This window comes from Ptiloglossa arizonensis, chromosome 1 (assembly GCF_051014685.1).
Source record: "Ptiloglossa arizonensis isolate GNS036 chromosome 1, iyPtiAriz1_principal, whole genome shotgun sequence".
Classification (NCBI taxonomy): Eukaryota; Metazoa; Arthropoda; class Insecta; order Hymenoptera; family Colletidae; genus Ptiloglossa; species Ptiloglossa arizonensis.
In genome coordinates, this window is record NC_135048.1 from 23451956 (window position 1) to 23470202 (window position 18247).

The following is an 18247-nucleotide window of genomic DNA, read 5'->3' on the forward strand; positions in this document are numbered from 1 at the left end:
AATATGATTTTTATTGTGTTGTCTAAACTTTTGAATTAAATTTTTCCTTTTTCAAATATCTTTTCGTATTTAATAAATGGAATGGAGATATTTTAAATTCTAATCTTCGATAACTCATACTGCATATGACAAATACACACACCAAAATGTTTTTTCTTAAACATGGCAAAATCAATGTTAACCCTTTGCACCCGTAGTCACCTCTGCCATAATGTATTTCCTTAATTGGGAAAATAATTACAGTGCAAAGGATTAATGAAAAGGACAAATTCGTGATAATGTTTTATAAAAAAATTATATATTGTCTTATTTAAAATATTATATATTGTCTTATTAAACATTTAAAATAGTTTATAAAATATTATAATAAAGAATTAATATCTTTGGAATGATTTTATTCTCTCCAAGAAACATGCACATCATCTGTCCGATACCTCTGTACACAAGTTGTTTGTGTCCAGGGAGTATATCCACTGCTTTTATACTGAAGTAATCCTGCCACAGCAATCATTACACCATTATCTATACAGAATCGTTCATCCGTAGCATGAAGGGTTGCATTTCTTTCTTTGCACATAATTTCCATCATATTCTGTAATCTTACATTGCATCCTACTCCACCAACAATTAACACTTCGGATGAATTTACATGGGCCATTGCTCGTTCTAGAATGTTTTTAGACTGGATACATAATACCTCTTTAGGTTATATTTTAAATATGTACAATATGCAACTATACCTGTAATTTCAATTAACATGGCGAATACTGTTTCTTGTAAAGAGAAACATAAATCTTCTGGAGTAAATTCTTTTAATTCAAGCCATGTAGGAAGATGTTCTTCTATGTAGCTTAAGATACCAGAAAAAGATACATCCATTCCTTTCACTACATAGGGTAATTGAGCTAACTTTTTTCCCCTATATGTGCATAAAATTATATTGTAAAAAAAATGTAATTAACATATATAGATAAATAAATCTAACTGTGTTAACACAACTTACTTCTTTGCTAACTGTTCTATATTATAACCAGGGCTTGGATCATTTGAAAGTTTTAACAATCTTGCAAAACGATCCAAACAATTTCCAACAGCAATATCTATTGTTTCACCAAAAATGCGATACTTTTGTCGAGAGTATGCAATAATTTGTGTATTGCCACCAGAAACATATAAAACGGTAGGATTTATACTTCCTGTGATTAATCGTCCCATTTCTATATGACCAATACAATGATTTACTGCAACCATTGGTTTATCGTGTAATTGAGCAATTGTCCTTGCAACTAGTGCAGCAACCGTTAATGGTGCTCCCATTCCTGGTCCTTTTGTATAACATATCACATCTACATCTTTTAATGTTACTTTAGCTTCATCCAATGCTTTTTGTAGAACGTCAAGAACATGTTTTCTGTGATGTTGTGCAGTTTCACGAGGTAGAAATCCTTTTCGAAACAAACTTTGAAAAATTGTATATATAATTTCTTAAATCTTAATAAACAACAAATACACGTTTGTTTATATTTAAACGAAATAACTACAAGTGAATATAAAAGGTTATATTTTTACCTTCACCTGGAGGTGTAATATAGGTATGTCGTACATTTGACAAAACATTTTGATCTTGAATAATTCCGATACCTAATTTATTCGCACTACCTTCAAATCCAATAGCAATTACCATTTTTTTTTTATTGTTTAACTTTAAAAAGACACTGAGAAAACACGTTTATAATTATTTAATAATTATTGGCACGTTGGTGAATTAGGGTGAATTAATCATCCAATAGAAAGCTTAGACACATGCGCAGTACAATCGTATTTCGTTCACTTTCAGTCATACATACTACATGTCCAAAAAAATAAATAATATATTCTGATTAAAATGAAAACATAATAATTTAATTATTGTAAGCTATATCTTAAATGTGATACATAATATCATTAGAAAGAAGCCTGAGAATAAAAATCATTCATGGGTAATATAAAGTATTTATGAAGTGCCAAGTGATCGTAGCGACATCTGCTATCCACCTTGTTTGGAATGCATCCTCTGTATTTGGTGCGGCTCTTCAAGAAAAGTCTTCTTAATAATCTCCATTCGTAGAACGTCACGCGGAAGTGAATCACCGAGATTCGTGCCAGAAAATGCAAGTTTGCGAGTTGCCGCGGTGAGAAAAGTGAGTGTCGTTACCTCGAAAGGTTCTTGAGCCCGGTGAATGTCGTGAAATTCCACGAGTAGCGCTCACTGGGTGGGCAATTGATTTTCAAAGTGACCGTCGGGTGCTAGCGAATGAACGCCTCTGACGCTTCGGTACGAGTAGCAGCCAGCGCTGCCAGAGTTAGATCTATTCGTATACTGTCGAGTAAAAGTTTTGTGAAGCCACGTTAAAAAAAAATAGTGCAAAGGTGTGTACCAGCAAATGGAAAAAGCGAGAAGAGCCGACCTTCGCTTTTAATGAAAGAAAGGAGCGAAGGAGGCTATACGCGTACATACCGGTTCGGACTCTCTCTCTCTTTCTCTCTATCTCCTCAAGCAGTACTTGAGATATTCCGCGATTCTCGAGGTCTCCGTTACGACACCAGTAAGGTGTTACCCGGGTAATATCTGAAATGGTGTCGCGAGAAATACAGTTCCGCCGGTCGCGAAATCGCGCAGTCGGGCCTTTACGTGACCTTGACGTACCCGTTACTCGAGCCACAAATTCCGTGTCGCGTTTCGGTGTGGCTATGAGTCGTACGCGACAAGATATCCTCCGCCGCGTACCGAAAAGGTGACGTTCCGCGTATGACATCCTCGAAGATGTCACGAAATAGCGAAAAAGCTTTGCCGCGATGTTCATTGAATTTTCTCGCCTGTGTGTACCATCGGTGTAACATTGACGAGCGGTTTTATCGTGTATCGTAATCGGCTACGTGAGTGCCGCCGGTATGGCATTACCCGGGTAATGCCCGAGATAAACTTCACACCCTATCCGTATTCGGTTCGATAAAAAGCGCGAAAACTTGGACACGACAGACTTCGGTTTCCGCGTGCGCGACGCCTTTGAAAGGCGATCTCTGAATTTGGTTCGACTCATTGAAAGTCCACGCGACCAACATTTATGGATCGTGGATCGAAGCGTACTACAATTCTGGACATGCGGAGAATGGCGATGGTAAGGCATCGCGACGGGTGATGTCCAGTACCACATATGGATTTCGCGAATTCAAATTCTGAGAAACGCTTTTGATCGGGAATACTAACTTTTCCGCTGCTTGACCACTACAGATGATACCTATTTGTGACATATAGAATTTTTAACTTAGGCCAGTCGACCCAAAGGACGAGTGGTACTGGTTCTTCTAGCGATCTCATGGCGATTAATCCAACGTATTATCATCTTTATGGCCGTTCTGTCATGTTTTGAGAATTAACGTGTTCACTGCTCTCGCAGGAGTTCGGATCACCAGTTTTCGCTCCTCCAGTGTCTTCCATTGTAACACCTCTGTAAGGTAAATAAAAGTTGTGTTTAATATGTTTCTGTATATACATTTCAAATATAAATTCAGATAATATTCATAGTTTGAATAACTTCAATTGTTAATAATTAAAGAAAAGCATATTGTTTTATGTTCCAGGAATGTCACGGGACTATGATAGGCGAAGAGGAGGTAGCGGTAGTGGTAGCAGCTCTAGTAAGTTACGGATGGATACCAATGTATCACAGCCCAGACCACACGGTGAAAATTCTGGAAAGCGGAGAGAATTAGATAGTGTAATGCGGAAAGCTCGTGAGTCTCAATCAAGTTATTGGAATAAGAAGCTTTTGGAGGTAGAGGAGCGAGACCCAAACAGATGGAGACATAGTGGATATAAGGAGTTGTATGTTGGAGGCACAGCAAGTGGAGAACCCAGCAGAGGACACCCTCGCAGTCCAAGAAGTCCTAGACCTAGGAGTCCACATAGTCCAAGACCCCGCAGTCCTCGAACTAGAAGTCCACGTTCACCTCGTGAGAGATCACATACCCGAGGAAGACCTGCACGCAGTCCAAGTACAGGCAGTACTTGTTCTGATCGATCATGCAGTGTCTGTTCACCAAAAGAACGGCGACGCATTGCTCAGCCTTCTCGTTCGCGTTCAAGATCGCTCACACCAGTTCGGACTCGAGCACATCCGAAAGAAGTAGTACCGTCAAGTTCACGAGTAATACCGACTCGAACTAGACCACGATCACCTCCTTTGCCACGTCCACGCACACCTCCACCTGCACCACAACCTCCACCACGTCATCAAAAGGACTACAAAACAATTAAAGAAAAGGAAGCTAAAGTTCGACGCAAAGAAAAGCATCATACTAGAATCCCAGAGGATCCACGAGTCCCAGATCCAATTCCATTGGTAAAACATACTTTGTTCATGTAGATAACTATAAATTATGGTTCTTTAGTGCAATAGTATATTTCTTTATTTATATTTTACACCTTTTTTAATCTTATTTACGTCCTCTTTTTGTTTCCAATATGTAACTATTAAACTTGTACAGATGCGTAAACCTGTAAAGGTAGAAAAAACTCATTCAAGTCATGGAGCAACTCAAATGATTAGGCCTCCACCTGAATCCTCACCTAGTGAAGACAGCGATAGTTCTTCCACTACATCGCATGTTGGTCCACCTAGAATGACATTATCAGAACGGTATGATTTGAAACAATGATGAATTATACAATTATAAAATAAAATTTTTAATTCGATAAATCTTTTTAATAAAGGAGCAGTATTATAATATATTCAATTTGTAATAATCTTTTGATCAAAAGTTAACACTTTATAGGAATATGAAACCATTTTTCAGCTTTGGTAAAATGGCACAATGGAGCGTAGATCGCCGTGACATGGAAAACATGCGTATCACAAAGGATGGAGAAAATGCAATGAAAGTTGTAATAGAGGGTGAAGAAAGAATTGCAAGATTAGGATATGATTCTCCACCGCCAGGACATTATCCTGAATCGCTTTTAGCACAAGGACCAAGAGGTCTAGAATGTTGGGACGATGTTCGTGTTAGATACGATTATTATAAAGCGAGGGGATATCTTCGACACCTCACTTTAGATGACTATATAAAGTGGGAAGAATGGTGGTATAAATATCAAGAATGGTTAGAAGCGGAACGTTTTTATGAACAATGGGCCTCTTCAAACCGTCCTACTGGTGGAAGTCGCAAGAGACGCGGTCGACGTAATAATGCTGTTCACTGAAATTTCGCAAGCCCGTTAAAATCATTCTTGATTCATAGACATTGTCATCAATAAAACATACTGTAATATTTGTTGTGCTTAGAAAGGACTGCAAAAGGTGTGCAAACGCTCTATACAAACATAAGTACACACATATATAAACACACCACACATGCACACACACATACATACATACATACATACATATATATATATATATAATTATATATATATATATATATATTATAATAAAAGGAATGACTGTGCTGTAAAAACCTCGTTCTCATCGGTTTATTAAGTAAAATTTAATATACAAGATTTTTGTTCTTTTTTTTATATGTCATATACATTAAATTGTTTAAAAGTAAGTAAAGTTTTGTGTGCCGAATATGAAGCATTAACAATATTTTACAAAACTTATTTCTATATTTATTTCTTTTTAAAAATGTAGTCTTTTATCTCAAAATAACTTTCTTTGATTATGGTGAATAACTTTGATCATACAATTTTAATAAAGTAGTTTTATAAATTGATAAAATTTACTTTTTAATTAATGAAAGTGTTCGGAATAAAATTGTTTGGTAATACAAAGCGCTATGAAAATCATAGTATGTACAAGGAACAGTACAAATTGATTCCTTGTAAAAAAATACAAAATAAAATAAATACTTTTTATATCATTTTCTTTTGTATACATGTACTTTACTAAACGTGGTTAATAGAGTTGCTTTAAATTTTTATCTATTATTTTTCTGCATAAAATAAGTAAATACTATGAATTTCAGAAAAAATGTGATCCTTAATTTTTATCGCAATACCTTTAAATTGTTGATAATGTTCTATAAAACTCCATAAATTGTTACTAATATGATTTCTCTTTGAATTTTAAATACTCGAATAATTTCTTCTTTTAAAAAATATCTTCAACATCGTCGGTTCTAGTTTATTAAGTTTGAATATTAAAACATGAGTAAAGGATTTTAATCAGATTTATTATATTGTATTTTAATTAAGTGCAGGTGAATGATTTTCAGAATTAGTTATTTTAGCAAGAAATTTTGTACAAGAAAAGGTTGTTGAAAAATTTAAATTGTATATTTCACATAGAAAGAATTTTTCGAATATACAACGATTTTTATTATCACACAAATTAATTATAAAAATGATATATTTCCCTCAATTCCAAACAAATTGAAAGTTTGTTTATAAATTTATGTACAATTTTCTTATACACATATAGAACAGATATATATTAATATTATTGCATTAACAACTATATGAAAAAGTTTTGTTATAAAAAGTTAAATTTGATAAGTTATCTACGATAAGCATTATCCCGATAAAAGGTTAAAAGTTTATCGGGCACTAAATGTTGGTATATAAGAATAATACATTTAATAACTGAACAGTTAGGTTAAAACTAAACAGTGAATACGTTACAATCTAAACGAAGGTAATCATGGCAGCGAACAAAATTGTACGAAAAATAATATCATCTTCATTGAGTCCACAACCTATCGGCCCATACAAGTAAGAAGTGCAACTTATGTGTACAAATATAATTGAATTTTTCAATTATTATTAAATTACTAAATTTATATTACAAAGTAAATCCTCAAGCATTAAAGTACACTAAATTTTATTTCAACAGCCAAGCAGTACTTGTAGATCGTACTTTATATTTATCCGGAGTTATCGGTATGGATATTGAAAGTCAAAAACTTGTTGAAGGAGGTGTTGTCGCTGAAACGCGTCAAGTCTTTAGAAATATGGGACATATTTTAAAAGAAGCTGGATCCAATTATGATAAAGGTCATTCACATTTAAAAAATATATATTACACAAAAAGAAATGTTGAATGTATAAGTTTTAATTCTAAACTAGTTGAATCATAATTTAATTTATAATTTTATTATAATGCGGAAACATAAATTTTACAACTATAAATTATACAAATTTCCAATTCATTTATTAAAAATCATATTCTCAATAAATATTATTAGTATAGGATATAAATTATGAATAATAATGTAATATCTTTTATAAATTGTTTACAGTTGTCAAAACAACGATTTTATTAAACAATATCAATGATTTTGCTGTTGTAAATGCAATTTACAATGAATGTAAGACTAAAATTAATCATATTGCATTTTAAATTATTGACGTGTTATATATAATATTTATTTATATTTTCTATATAGATTTTACAGAAAACTATCCAGCCCGATCAACGTTTCAAGTTGGAAAGTTACCTATGGTATGAAATAATATATGTTTTACATATTTTGAAATTTAATCTGTTAACATTAATTATAAAATATTGTAGGGGGCTCAGATTGAAATTGAAGTTATTGCACTTACTGGTGATGTAGAAACAATTTGAATATTTTCAGTCAAGATTATTGGATGAAAATGTGGTACATTAAGAAGTTATATTTGAACGTACATATACAAATTTTAATACTGTATTAAATATATATTTTTTTATCATTTATTCACTTTTAATTATCATATGCATTATTATACAATGCATTTTGTACTATTTTTTTTTAATTTTAAGTTTATATAATATTGCTTCCACAGATTAATGTTTAATTTTAAGACTATAGTTTCTTAAAAAATAATCCTAATTTAAACAGTATCCTGGATTTATAACATTAGGTTGCCAAAAAGACAAGGAAAACTTATTGTTAAATCTAATAATTAAATTAAATTAAATAAAAATAAGATTCTTGATTTTTGAGAATATAACTCCGCTTCTACAAAAAAATGCACTCAATGCACTAAAAAAAAATATTACCATGATTAGAAGTCTACTAATGAAAAGACAAAATTAATTTTTGGTAGTTCTTTTTCAATTCGGTTACTTCTTAAATAAATTTTTGTTATCAGCAGATTTCTTTTGATAAAACAATTTCTGAGTTTAATAATAGGGCAAGCGAAAATATCGTATTGGTTTATTATTGATGATTTCATATATCCTTTCTGAGAAAAAAACTTCATTTATATACACATACACCGAGTATACGATTTAAGCTGATAACGAGTAACATTGTGTTGTAGGGATATACTTTTTTTTTTTAACTTTTAGTTCTAAGATTGAATATTAAATGATATTATTTAAACCTTTATTAGAAAATTACTAGATATGTATACGCCGTGGAGCATTCATTCTAGTCCTTCTAAAAGAAAATGTTAATCAAGACGTCTGCGTAAGGAATTCGGAACCTTGGTTGGTGTCGAAGCTAGTGACTTTCTCCTAGAACAATAAAGACATTTTTATAAAAATGTTTATTATTTTTTTAGCAAACTACTGATCAAAGTCTTAATCTTAAAAAGAAAGATAGGGAGTTCGTTGAGCCCACCAATCAAGTATTGATATATTGTTCGCAACCTTATGATACTGACTACGAGATGTCGTTTCAATCGTTGGAATGAATTAAAGAAAATGATTTGTTCTTATGTTACATAGTTTATGTTACTTCATGTTGCACATATCTACTCTTGGCAACCGTTTCCGCCTTTTTGAAACGGAACCTCACGCGTATCGTGTTGTTTGCAACATATGATCACGAATCGTGTTTAATCCACATTTATTTTTTGAAGTTATTATACACTAACAAGCAAAATGCCCCCTAAATTTGACCCTAATGAAATTAAAAAAGGTATTTTTTAAGTTCAGAAATTTTTATCGATATTTAAGTAATATAGAATTCACTTATAATTTATCTGTGTGTTTAAGTCTATTTGCGATGCGTTGGAGGTGAAGTAGGTGCAACATCATCTCTTGCTCCAAAAATTGGTCCTCTTGGTTTGGTGAGTTTATATTAAATTTTATTAACCTTTTCATTACCGAATTAAACAATAATAGGAAAAACCTTTGTGCAGAATTAATTTCACAATTTCCTTTTTAAAAATTATACTTATGTACATATACAAATTAAATAAAAAAGTAAAAAAAAAGTCTTATGGAATTGTCCAAAGAAGTTAAGAATTGAATATGACTTATTTTCTTTAATTTGAGCATCCAAAATTATATTATGCATGCTTGAATATAATTGAACGTAGCAGTTAAAAGGTTAAATCTTTATTATTCATTGGTAGTAATTTATACAATGTAATTTCAAAAATATCGTAGTAACCATATTAAATATTAGTAATGTATATAATAATATTTACAGTCTCCAAAAAAAGTTGGTGATGATATTGCTAAAGCTACCAGTGACTGGAAGGGCCTGAAAATTACAGTGCAGTTAACGATTCAAAATAGGCAAGCTACTATTTCAGTAGTCCCATCTGCTGCTTCTTTGATTATTAAAGCACTCAAAGAACCTCCAAGAGATCGCAAAAGACAAAAAAATATTAAGCATAATGGAAATTTATCATTCGATGATATTGTTGCCATTGCTCGGACAATGAGACCACGGTCCATGTCAAAATTTCTCAGTGGTACTGTTAAGGAAATTCTAGGAACATGTCAATCAGTTGGATGCACAGTAGAGGGTAGAGCACCACATGACCTTATTGATGACATCAGTGCTGGAGAATTACAAGTTACCGACGACTAGTATGGTAGGTTTAGAGCTCATTGCTAACTTCTCATCATAATATTCTAATTATGAATGAGAAGTTATATAAATATGAAAAATTCATATTGTGATGAGAAATGTTTGCTCTGAGCTCTTGGTAGGGGTTAGCATCCCATCCACCTGATTAAATGTAATAATGTTTATAACATAATCAGGAATAATGCTACTGAGGAGAAAACCTCAATAATAAATCATGTTATATATAATACATGTGTAATATTTTGTGTTTGAGAATTTTATACTTTCATTGTTTCAGATTTATAATAAGGGGACATAATAAAACAGTTTTAAAATTAAGAGTGTTATACTTTTATATACATTTCCTCTCTGTTTTAAGTAAAGAATAGAATTAAATAAACATATTTATATAAGTGGTTAAATACAATTTAATGTAGTCCAGAAAAATTAGGGATCAAAAGATCTTGGATTCGTGAAAGAATGGTTAATATTACATTTCTTCAATATATGAATGATTAAAATCCAGTTAGATAATTTTCAGAAATATTATGCGATCATGACGAGTAGAAACACGAGTCCTCCCACTCTCAATATTCTAGACAAATCCCTGCTACTTAAGGAAAAATGATAAGGATCCATACTCTTTTATTAAAATAACATTCGATTAAAGTTGGGATTATAAAAAATATATGAAGATTAAATTTTGAATCATGTATAGTAAGGGGAGTTCACAAACTAGTTTTTTAAAAACTAAAACTTGCTTTATACGACTATAGTCGTTTTTCCTGTTTTCTTCATATATTTACATATAAAACATCAGTTACATAGGTTATAATTGATAATAAATTGATTTAAGAATTAGTAAAATTCCAAATTTTACACTTATACTTATAGTCAAATTTTCTGCTTTAAATAAAATTATATACACGCATTTAAAAATAGTGGTTTTAACAATTGATAACCATCTATCATTACACATGTGATAATTTTTGAATCGTTAAATAAATTGAGTTCATTTTATATTTCCTAAGTTATCAAATGTTAAGAGAAAATGCGAAGAAGAATTAGTTTTGTCTTATATTCGGTAACTGCTTATATACTATTAATAAAAATGTATTTATACATTACAATATTCAATTATAAAATTTCAAATACACTGATAGTTTTTGCACATCGAAGAAATTTGTTATCCATGGAATCTCAGTTTACATATATCTTAAGTTCTTAACTAAAGTATCAAACTTATTTATTATTAAGAATTTTCTAGAGCATATTGATAAAATGAAATTAATTCTGACACCTTGTAGATGATTAACTAAAGGTCATCGAACCAATACAGGAGACAATTTTACACCAATAATTTTGCTTACAATAAAAATTAACAATTTATTGTCCCAAAACATGCCCTCGCCCCCAGTTATGACCACCAAATATATTTCTAGCAGGTTGCGCTTGTGATCTTTGCGCAGGAACAGTTCCAAACCATGCGATTCCACCTCTTTGAGGTGGAAAATAAGATTCAAGAATTTTTGGAGTATTCAGGAGTTCAGGACCACCAAGTTCTTGAGGGTATTTAAATTTTAAAAATACATAAAGATGTCCCACTAGAATACCAAAGAGTTCCATCATACCACCTCCAGAAATAATCAGATTAAAAGCAAACAGTACCCATGGCAAGTACATGGCTTTAAATTGTGTACCTGTTGATTTATTAGAACATATAATTAAAAAATTAATTAGAAATATAAAATACATGACAATTAATCCCGTTATTAAAAAAAAGCACGTACCGAACCAGAAATTAACAATAGCATCTTTATTCAACTGACACCAAACATATAATATACTGAGTACCATAGGGTCCATAAGAAAATATAAATCAGCAATAAGTCCTATCAAAACACAGCACATCCAATTGAATAAAAGTAAAAAGCAATAATCTGCTGGTCGTCCATCGTACTCCCCACGTTCTAATCTCAGCGAATAATTATATAAAAAATAACAATTGATTAAGAAATGGAATCCTGTACCCGGACTGAGAGGGTAAAAGAAGACACTAGTTGCTGCTCTCCAAATCTCAAAATTATTTATGAAACGATCGTATGAAAGAGTCAGAGAGCCCGGATTAACTAATCCAAATCTGCCGATTAAAGTAAACACAGCCGTACATAACAGCCAGTATCTTGTAAATATTGGTAAAGAATTGAACCAATTTCTCACATCTGACATTTTTGTGTCTTTAACGTAGCAAAGCAAGAAGCTTACACACAATCAATTATAACCACTACGACAGTGTATAAATGTAACATCTGATCAGGGGGATGCAACTCTACACCTAACTTTTGAAACAATGTTTTAACTGCCATCTAGGCGAATACAATATTTCTTGGACTAAAATTCAATATGGCCGTTCATAAACTTTACATTTGTGTATATTCAAGAGTATATCTCAACTATGCTAATAAATTTCGATCGGACATATATTTATGTATTTAGTGCACATTTTTCATACTGTATGAAGTTAACAATAGGAAAGAAATGGAAATATAAAATATGCCATTTACATTTTATGGAACAAATGTTTATACACTCTGCAAATAGGAGGCGCTTAAAACCTGATGCCGTATCAAATGAGAACATACTAAATACATGACGTATCATTATTTGAAAAATTAGTCATTCATAGAGGTACTACCAAGTATAAGTAGCATATAAAATGAAACTAACCATAACAATGAAATTATAAACCAAAAAACTAAAAAGATGAAAGAAGCGATAGATAATACAATACGTAGTATTAAAATAGAATGAAACTTATTAGGTGCTACGATAAGAGAGAAACATTTATTGCCCAAAGCAAAAACAATATATAAAAAATGAGTATCGGTAGAAAAAGATAACGGGGTTATAGGCTTAAATTAGTTCGATTACCTTTGATCTAACCGAAAAATTGCTTTACGAACGAATAATATTTTAAGCCATTACTTACACAAAGATATTGTTAATAGTTATTTAAACTATTGTCTGATACGTGATTCTTATTAACATTTACGCGTGTTTCAAATATTAATGTTACAATATGCGTCGAAAACTTTTTCAAATGTAGAACACATTTTATAGAACTTTTGAACACATGCTATCACATGATAGTATCAATTCTATTTGTATATATAAAGATATTTATAATTCAATATTTTTTATATTACAGACACGAACAAAAACATTTTGTACAAAATTGTCATTTATTGAAATTACAATCTTTCACAAATTATTATTAAGTAACAAAAAGGGTTATTTCAATTTTATTACAATACGTACATATAAATTTACGTGATTCATAATGATGATGAATGAAGACTTTTAAATTTTATTCATGATAAATTTCTTATTTGTGTGATACATAACTTTTCAAACAGAATATTTTAACTCATTGTGATCAGATATCGCGTGATGCAATGTTACATTCGGAAAAAAAAGAACATCAAATGTAATACTAGATGTTCGTATTGCATCATAGCATACCATAAAGTAATTACAAATTGGTTGCTTTATAATACTATAATTATTTCGACCGAAAGTGATTCTAACACTTTACTGATTCATATCCTTTTGCTTTGATATTAGTATTTAATAATATTATTCTTAAATTATAAAATTTATTTTATAACTCTCTATTATGAGCTATAATGTAAGATTTTTGTCTTAAACATTGGAAATGAGTTGAAACGGGATGTTTGTTCTCTGCTTAGTTCATCATTGACAAAATGATTTAAAAATTTTTCCTAGAAAATTGTTACAAATATGGAGTCGTACCTTTCTCCTACCTATCCGTTTTAAATAATATATATACATACATATTAACATAAATCAGTCATCAGAATCAGCAGTCCGTTTAGCTCTTCGTTGCCTAGGACTCTGTTTTGGAGTTCTTGGAGACTTATCTATAACAAAAAATCGTATAAATAATATTGTAATTACTATTTTGTATTTAGATTGATATTTAATATAATACTTACTGATTCTATTCAAAGTTTCTTTTGGTAACCAATCGTAATCTACATTATTAGGATTGGATGTACCTACTTCCATGAGTACTTTACGAGTAGTAGAAGATCGAGATTTACGACCTAGAGATGAAAGAAGTTGTTGTCCTCCAACAAGTGTCAAAATTACACATGCAGCAAGAAATACATATAGGAAAACTGTTTCTCCATCAAGACCATCGTCTAATTCAACAATTTGTACTGTTTCATTATAAACAGCTTCACTGAAATTGATGCCGTTCTGTAAAACAATATATATTATTAATTTTTTAAATTAATATTTAAGAAATTCAAGATTACATTCATTACATACACCATCTTTGTAATTTAAATTAATATTGAAACCAAAAGGCCTTCCAGCAAGGTTCTCTGATGGAATAAACGAATATGCCAAAGTTGCCTCATATTTTGGCTTCACAATCTTGTTATATGTAACAGTTGAAAAGTTCTGAATATAAAAGTTAAAATCCATTGCATAACGGAAAGAGGCATCCAAAGATTCAAGAACAAAATCAGATTCACCTTTATTGGTGAAACCAACAAGTAATTCAACTAAGTTCCCAGCTGGTAGTTCTAAAAACAATGAATGAACTATAGAAATTATAGTTTATAAATAAATAAAATATAATGCAACAATAGAAGAGTTTTATATGTACCCAATGTCGACAATCCATTATAAATAGGTTTAGTAAATAATATAGTAGTATCGGCATCAGAGGAGGCATTAGTTGTTTCTTCTTCAGGTTCTTCATCTGTTACTACAGAATTGTCTTCTCCTTCGACATCTACTATGTCATCTATATTTTCATCTTCTTGAGCATAGACTATAATATAGAAATTATTTGACAACATTAACTATATTTAATTTAAAACTTATTAATTATTTTAAATTAACAATCAATAATGTTAATTTTAAAAAGTTATTTTAAACAGTATGCTTTTCAAAATAAATTAGCTATAAATTAATTATTCAAAACTTCATTTTCAATTTAGCTGAAATCACAAATTTGAAAGTTACAGTATTCTTTCAGCACATATTACAAATAAATGTGTTGAAAAACAAAGAACAAGAAAGGAAAATTTATCCGTATCACTACATATTGTACACATATATTACAAATACAAACTATAAAGTGAAAACCGTATTTCAAGTAACATTCTTTATTGTGCGTTACCTCTGTTTACAGTGAGAATAATCGGTGAAACGAATAATAATAAAAAAATGCTAAATATCTTCATTTCGTTGCGTTGTTTTGAAACTAACTTTTCTGTTATGAATACGATTTTATTTCACTTCAATCACTCACTTCAGAATCGACACCGCACTACACGCTTCGACATAATACAAAATCCTACGATCGCTGCTTGCGACGTGGAAGGCCAGCGGCGTAGTCGTCAATTTTACAACGTGGAACATAACGTTGGCATTAAATAGTAACGACTAAAGATAGTTTACTGTTACCAACTTGATAAATTTAATTACTAGTAATTGCCACCTTAAGGAACTTTCAAGATAAACATTTCCTACCTTGAAAATATTTAAGAATAGAATATTTATCAAAGACGATTCAGCAAAAACATTCATAATTATAGTAGTATTATAGTACTATAATAATATATAATAATATAATATATTTAATAGAAAAAGATATATAAAAAATGTCATTCTAATGTACGTAAAAAGAAAAGATATATATTTCATTCAACAAGACGGAAAACGAATACGTGAAACTATGTGACGTTTACGAATTGATCGCAGAAAACAAAAAATTGATTAATTTTCAACCGGATGGTAAATTTATTTAAATAGGCAAGGATATATAGATATCCTTCTCACTTTAATTAGTTGTTCTTATTTAAAAGGAACTCTATTATCATTGTTAACATCGAAATAAATCGATTAGGAGCATTTATATGCTTATGCAAAGTTGATAATCTTATGCTACTATGCTCCATACATCTCACAGAATATTACCTTCTCTCTCCAGTTCTTTTCAACGATCTTCATTATCATTCTATATTTTTATTAACATCGGATTATTTCTAGGAATTCAGAATTAGTGGAACGATACTATATCGAAACACGTAGGTTATGTAATTATATAAAACAATGTCCATACCACGAGAATAATTAAAATTAAACAAATGTAGCATTAATGCTTTGTGTCTTTAACAAATAATTATTATTTTTCATGTTTTAAAATCTTGTTATATAAGAAACATTTGAGTAACCACTTTTTACTTCAGAAATCAATCCAAATTTATTTATACAGACTAACTAAACATTAAAGAAGAATATTTATAATAAGACATTTTATTTAATCTTTTTCTCTTATATTTTATTTTCGCATTATTTCTCCAATTTGTATATTTTAACTAGGTGTATCATCAAAAGAAGATTATTTGGAAGAATAATGATATTTTCTTCAATCATTTTACACATTACATTTTCTGGTTTTTTTAGTTACGTATTAGTTAGGCTAATATATCGACCGAAGGGAATATAGGTAAGGATTAATTTTCACTTTGTATCTCGCCGTTCGCTCTTGCTGATATTATAATACAATAAATTTGTTCACTGTTTAGTTAGGTGCTAAACCATCACATCGGAAGAAAGGGAGTTTGGTAAGCCAGTAGAATACTGATAACGAGGGTCGATGGTGAGACACAGCCATTGAAACTTTTGACCAAGTACCCTATAGGTTTGGGTTAGGTACGCTCTACTATTCGAGTATACCCAACCAAATATTTGTTTTATAAGTGGCTGATCATCTACGGCTATAACTCCGGTTATGATTGTTATACACGTGGACCTATAAGCTTGCAAAATTTAATTAAAATCGGCGAGAATCAACACTAATATTCCCCTTGTAAAAGGAAACAGAATTCATTTTATTCATGACTCATTTAATTCGATAATGTAATCAGTTGGTAGGACTAAACGAGGAGATCGAAGGAACTTTGATTCCTTCTACCTCTTCTTTTTAGTAATCAGGATTGTAATAGGTGTAGAGGAAGATAGATGGATTCGAAGTTCCATTAATCTCCCTTAGGATTTTCGCTCGCAGCAACCTCCTCGTGTCAATACCGTCCTAATCTTAAGATATCAGAATGAGCATAATATTGTGATATGGAAAATTTTTGCAACGCATAAGAATTTATAGAACCTTGAATAATTTATTAAAACGTAAGAATATATACTTTGTTCTTTTCTCTTCCCTCCTGCTTCCGTTTCCTTGATGTTCTCCTAAATTATGTGATAAAGCTATTAAACTTCCAAAGTGTTGTTCTATTATTCCTCCGTTGAAACGTACGATATTCGTGTAAGGTCTGAGAATTGACGAGACTTGGAAAGTTTCAGCGAGGTGTCAGGATTGCCGTAACTTTGAAACAATTCTACGTTTCGTGTACTCGGGCAAATTGCTAAAATTTCCAAGTTCCGTTTGATCTCACATTGTTGAAATTTTCCAAGTTCCATACTTTCTCACGTGTTCCCGTTTGTTCTGTATCTCGTCCCTGCAGCGTACACCGCTTACTGATGGTTGTCTAATTTCAAGGGGCATTTTAGTTCGTACATACGACCGTTAGATGGCTGCACGTTTACCAGTCCCCGAGTCTGAATAAGATAAAGTGGTGAGAACGTTACAATTTCTTGTCACGAAGAATATGCGTTCGGTTCGTTCTATTTTGAGGCATCTCGTACAATCGAAATGATGATTTATAGATGTATGCGTTACTCAAATAAACATTTAACGAGGATCTTTCCGATCGTAACTTAAATCGATTTCTATACCCGAGTGCAACATTCGATTCGCGCCGATTCTTCGAAAACAGGTAGGAGGAGGATGAAAAATTGTCTCCAGACAGTAGCTCTTTTACCATTCGTTTTTATTAACTTGCAAAATTACCTTACTCGTCTACTCATGCACAGATAAAATATATAAATAAAAATGTAGGTAAATGGTGAACGTGAGTCTATTTAATCAAGACTGTCTAAGCACGCGTGTGCGAATTTAAGCCACGAATTCGATATTCTCGATCGTTACCGGTTGTCCCCCGTGAAAAATAATCCGTACCTCCTTGTTGAAGGACCACACGAAATCGTGGCGACGACGTTCGGATTCGGATGTTGCGCGAACAGATCGCTAGAACAGTGATAAACCTATCATAGAATAATGAATAAATATATAACAATCGAAAACATGGCCAAATGCAATGACGAATAACCAGACGTCCTCTACCGTCAACTTTTTCCACACGTAGTCCCGGATCTTCGTCCCATGGAAAACTCGAAATGTACGATGCGTCTCACGATGAAAAACTCTACGAAGAGATATGCACATATATATACATATACATACGTATATGGTAAAAAAGAAAAAAAAAATATATATCGTAACGAGCTATATAAAAGATACAACTGTAAAGTGTTA

General features: G+C 31.4%; 6 protein-coding genes across 13 annotated transcripts; 3 read left to right on the forward strand and 3 right to left on the reverse strand.

Annotated features, from left to right (window-relative positions):
• Positions 1–378: 378 nt before the first annotated feature.
• Tcs3 (Probable tRNA N6-adenosine threonylcarbamoyltransferase Tcs3) lies at positions 379–2822 on the reverse strand. 2 transcript variants are annotated; one of them, XM_076316099.1, is made up of 5 exons: positions 2498–2822; positions 1570–2359; positions 1004–1445; positions 741–919; positions 379–666 (listed from the first exon to the last, which is right to left on the reverse strand). In XM_076316099.1, exons 2-5 carry the CDS (start codon positions 1682–1684, stop codon positions 395–397), a joined length of 1008 nt encoding a protein of 335 aa, XP_076172214.1. In that variant the 5' UTR covers positions 1685–2359; positions 2498–2822; the 3' UTR covers positions 379–394. The 2 variants fall into 2 exon arrangements, with proteins under 2 accessions (XP_076172214.1, XP_076172221.1); XM_076316106.1 differs by lacking the exon at positions 2498–2822 and having other exon boundaries at positions 1570–2406.
• On the forward strand, positions 2033–5420 carry LOC143149041 (uncharacterized). 5 transcript variants are annotated; one of them, XM_076316064.1, is made up of 5 exons: positions 2033–2180; positions 3310–3495; positions 3622–4382; positions 4528–4679; positions 4837–5420. In XM_076316064.1, exons 3-5 carry the CDS (start codon positions 3624–3626, stop codon positions 5240–5242), a joined length of 1317 nt encoding a protein of 438 aa, XP_076172179.1. In that variant the 5' UTR covers positions 2033–2180; positions 3310–3495; positions 3622–3623; the 3' UTR covers positions 5243–5420. The 5 variants fall into 5 exon arrangements, with proteins under 5 accessions (XP_076172179.1, XP_076172170.1, XP_076172160.1 ...); XM_076316055.1 differs by having other exon boundaries at positions 2051–3158; XM_076316045.1 differs by having other exon boundaries at positions 2051–2409.
• Positions 5421–6597: 1177 nt separating this feature from the next.
• Uk114 (reactive intermediate imine deaminase A homolog UK114) lies at positions 6598–7714 on the forward strand. Of its 2 annotated transcripts, XM_076311071.1 has the most exons (5): positions 6598–6751; positions 6873–7033; positions 7279–7347; positions 7426–7481; positions 7551–7714. In XM_076311071.1, exons 1-5 carry the CDS (start codon positions 6681–6683, stop codon positions 7605–7607), a joined length of 414 nt encoding a protein of 137 aa, XP_076167186.1. In that variant the 5' UTR covers positions 6598–6680; the 3' UTR covers positions 7608–7714. The 2 variants fall into 2 exon arrangements, with proteins under 2 accessions (XP_076167186.1, XP_076167194.1); XM_076311079.1 differs by lacking the exon at positions 7279–7347.
• Positions 7715–8723: 1009 nt separating this feature from the next.
• Rpl12 (ribosomal protein L12) lies at positions 8724–10110 on the forward strand. The gene is made up of 4 exons (XM_076311061.1): positions 8724–8889; positions 8967–9040; positions 9406–9796; positions 10070–10110. The coding sequence occupies exons 1-3, from the start codon at positions 8853–8855 to the stop codon at positions 9790–9792; spliced, it is 498 nt and encodes a 165-aa protein (XP_076167176.1). The 5' UTR covers positions 8724–8852; the 3' UTR covers positions 9793–9796; positions 10070–10110.
• Positions 10111–10835: 725 nt separating this feature from the next.
• Positions 10836–12166, reverse strand: Der-1 (derlin 1). Its single transcript, XM_076311048.1, has 2 exons — positions 11562–12166; positions 10836–11471 (listed from the first exon to the last, which is right to left on the reverse strand). The coding sequence occupies exons 1-2, from the start codon at positions 11998–12000 to the stop codon at positions 11158–11160; spliced, it is 753 nt and encodes a 250-aa protein (XP_076167163.1). The 5' UTR covers positions 12001–12166; the 3' UTR covers positions 10836–11157.
• An 835-nt stretch (positions 12167–13001) lies between these two features.
• On the reverse strand, positions 13002–15222 carry L(1)g0320 (signal sequence receptor subunit 1 l(1)G0320). Of its 2 annotated transcripts, XM_076305568.1 has the most exons (6): positions 14990–15222; positions 14471–14638; positions 14128–14387; positions 13788–14055; positions 13626–13712; positions 13002–13553 (listed from the first exon to the last, which is right to left on the reverse strand). In XM_076305568.1, the coding sequence occupies exons 1-5, from the start codon at positions 15051–15053 to the stop codon at positions 13639–13641; spliced, it is 834 nt and encodes a 277-aa protein (XP_076161683.1). In that variant the 5' UTR covers positions 15054–15222; the 3' UTR covers positions 13002–13553; positions 13626–13638. The 2 variants fall into 2 exon arrangements, with proteins under 2 accessions (XP_076161683.1, XP_076161679.1); XM_076305564.1 differs by lacking the exon at positions 13002–13553 and having other exon boundaries at positions 13625–13712.
• Positions 15223–18247: the final 3025 nt, after the last annotated feature.

Bases quoted from the DNA above. Each gene is read 5' to 3' on its own strand.
- Tcs3 (XM_076316099.1), bottom strand. From the start codon at position 1,684: ATGGTAATTGCTATTGGATTTGAAGGTAGTGCGAATAAATTAGGTATC. The intron at 1,446-1,569 runs GTAAAAATATAA...TGTTTCGAAAAG, and splicing joins TATTACACCTCCAGGTGAAG to GATTTCTACCTCGTGAAACT. The intron at 920-1,003 runs GTAAGTTGTGTT...ATGCACATATAG, and splicing joins ATAGAACAGTTAGCAAAGAA to GGGAAAAAAGTTAGCTCAAT.
- LOC143149041 (XM_076316064.1), top strand. From the start codon at position 3,624: ATGTCACGGGACTATGATAGGCGAAGAGGAGGTAGCGGTAGTGGTAGC. The intron at 4,383-4,527 runs GTAAAACATACT...AAACTTGTACAG, and splicing joins TCCCAGATCCAATTCCATTG to ATGCGTAAACCTGTAAAGGT. The intron at 4,680-4,836 runs GTATGATTTGAA...ACCATTTTTCAG, and splicing joins AGAATGACATTATCAGAACG to CTTTGGTAAAATGGCACAAT.
- Uk114 (XM_076311071.1), top strand. From the start codon at position 6,681: ATGGCAGCGAACAAAATTGTACGAAAAATAATATCATCTTCATTGAGT. The intron at 6,752-6,872 runs GTAAGAAGTGCA...TTATTTCAACAG, and splicing joins CAACCTATCGGCCCATACAA to CCAAGCAGTACTTGTAGATC. The intron at 7,034-7,278 runs GTCATTCACATT...AATTGTTTACAG, and splicing joins TGGATCCAATTATGATAAAG to TTGTCAAAACAACGATTTTA.
- Rpl12 (XM_076311061.1), top strand. From the start codon at position 8,853: ATGCCCCCTAAATTTGACCCTAATGAAATTAAAAAAG. The intron at 8,890-8,966 runs GTATTTTTTAAG...TGTGTGTTTAAG, and splicing joins CCCTAATGAAATTAAAAAAG to TCTATTTGCGATGCGTTGGA. The intron at 9,041-9,405 runs GTGAGTTTATAT...TAATATTTACAG, and splicing joins AAATTGGTCCTCTTGGTTTG to TCTCCAAAAAAAGTTGGTGA.
- Der-1 (XM_076311048.1), bottom strand. From the start codon at position 12,000: ATGTCAGATGTGAGAAATTGGTTCAATTCTTTACCAATATTTACAAGA. The intron at 11,472-11,561 runs GTACGTGCTTTT...ATAAATCAACAG, and splicing joins TATTGTTAATTTCTGGTTCG to GTACACAATTTAAAGCCATG.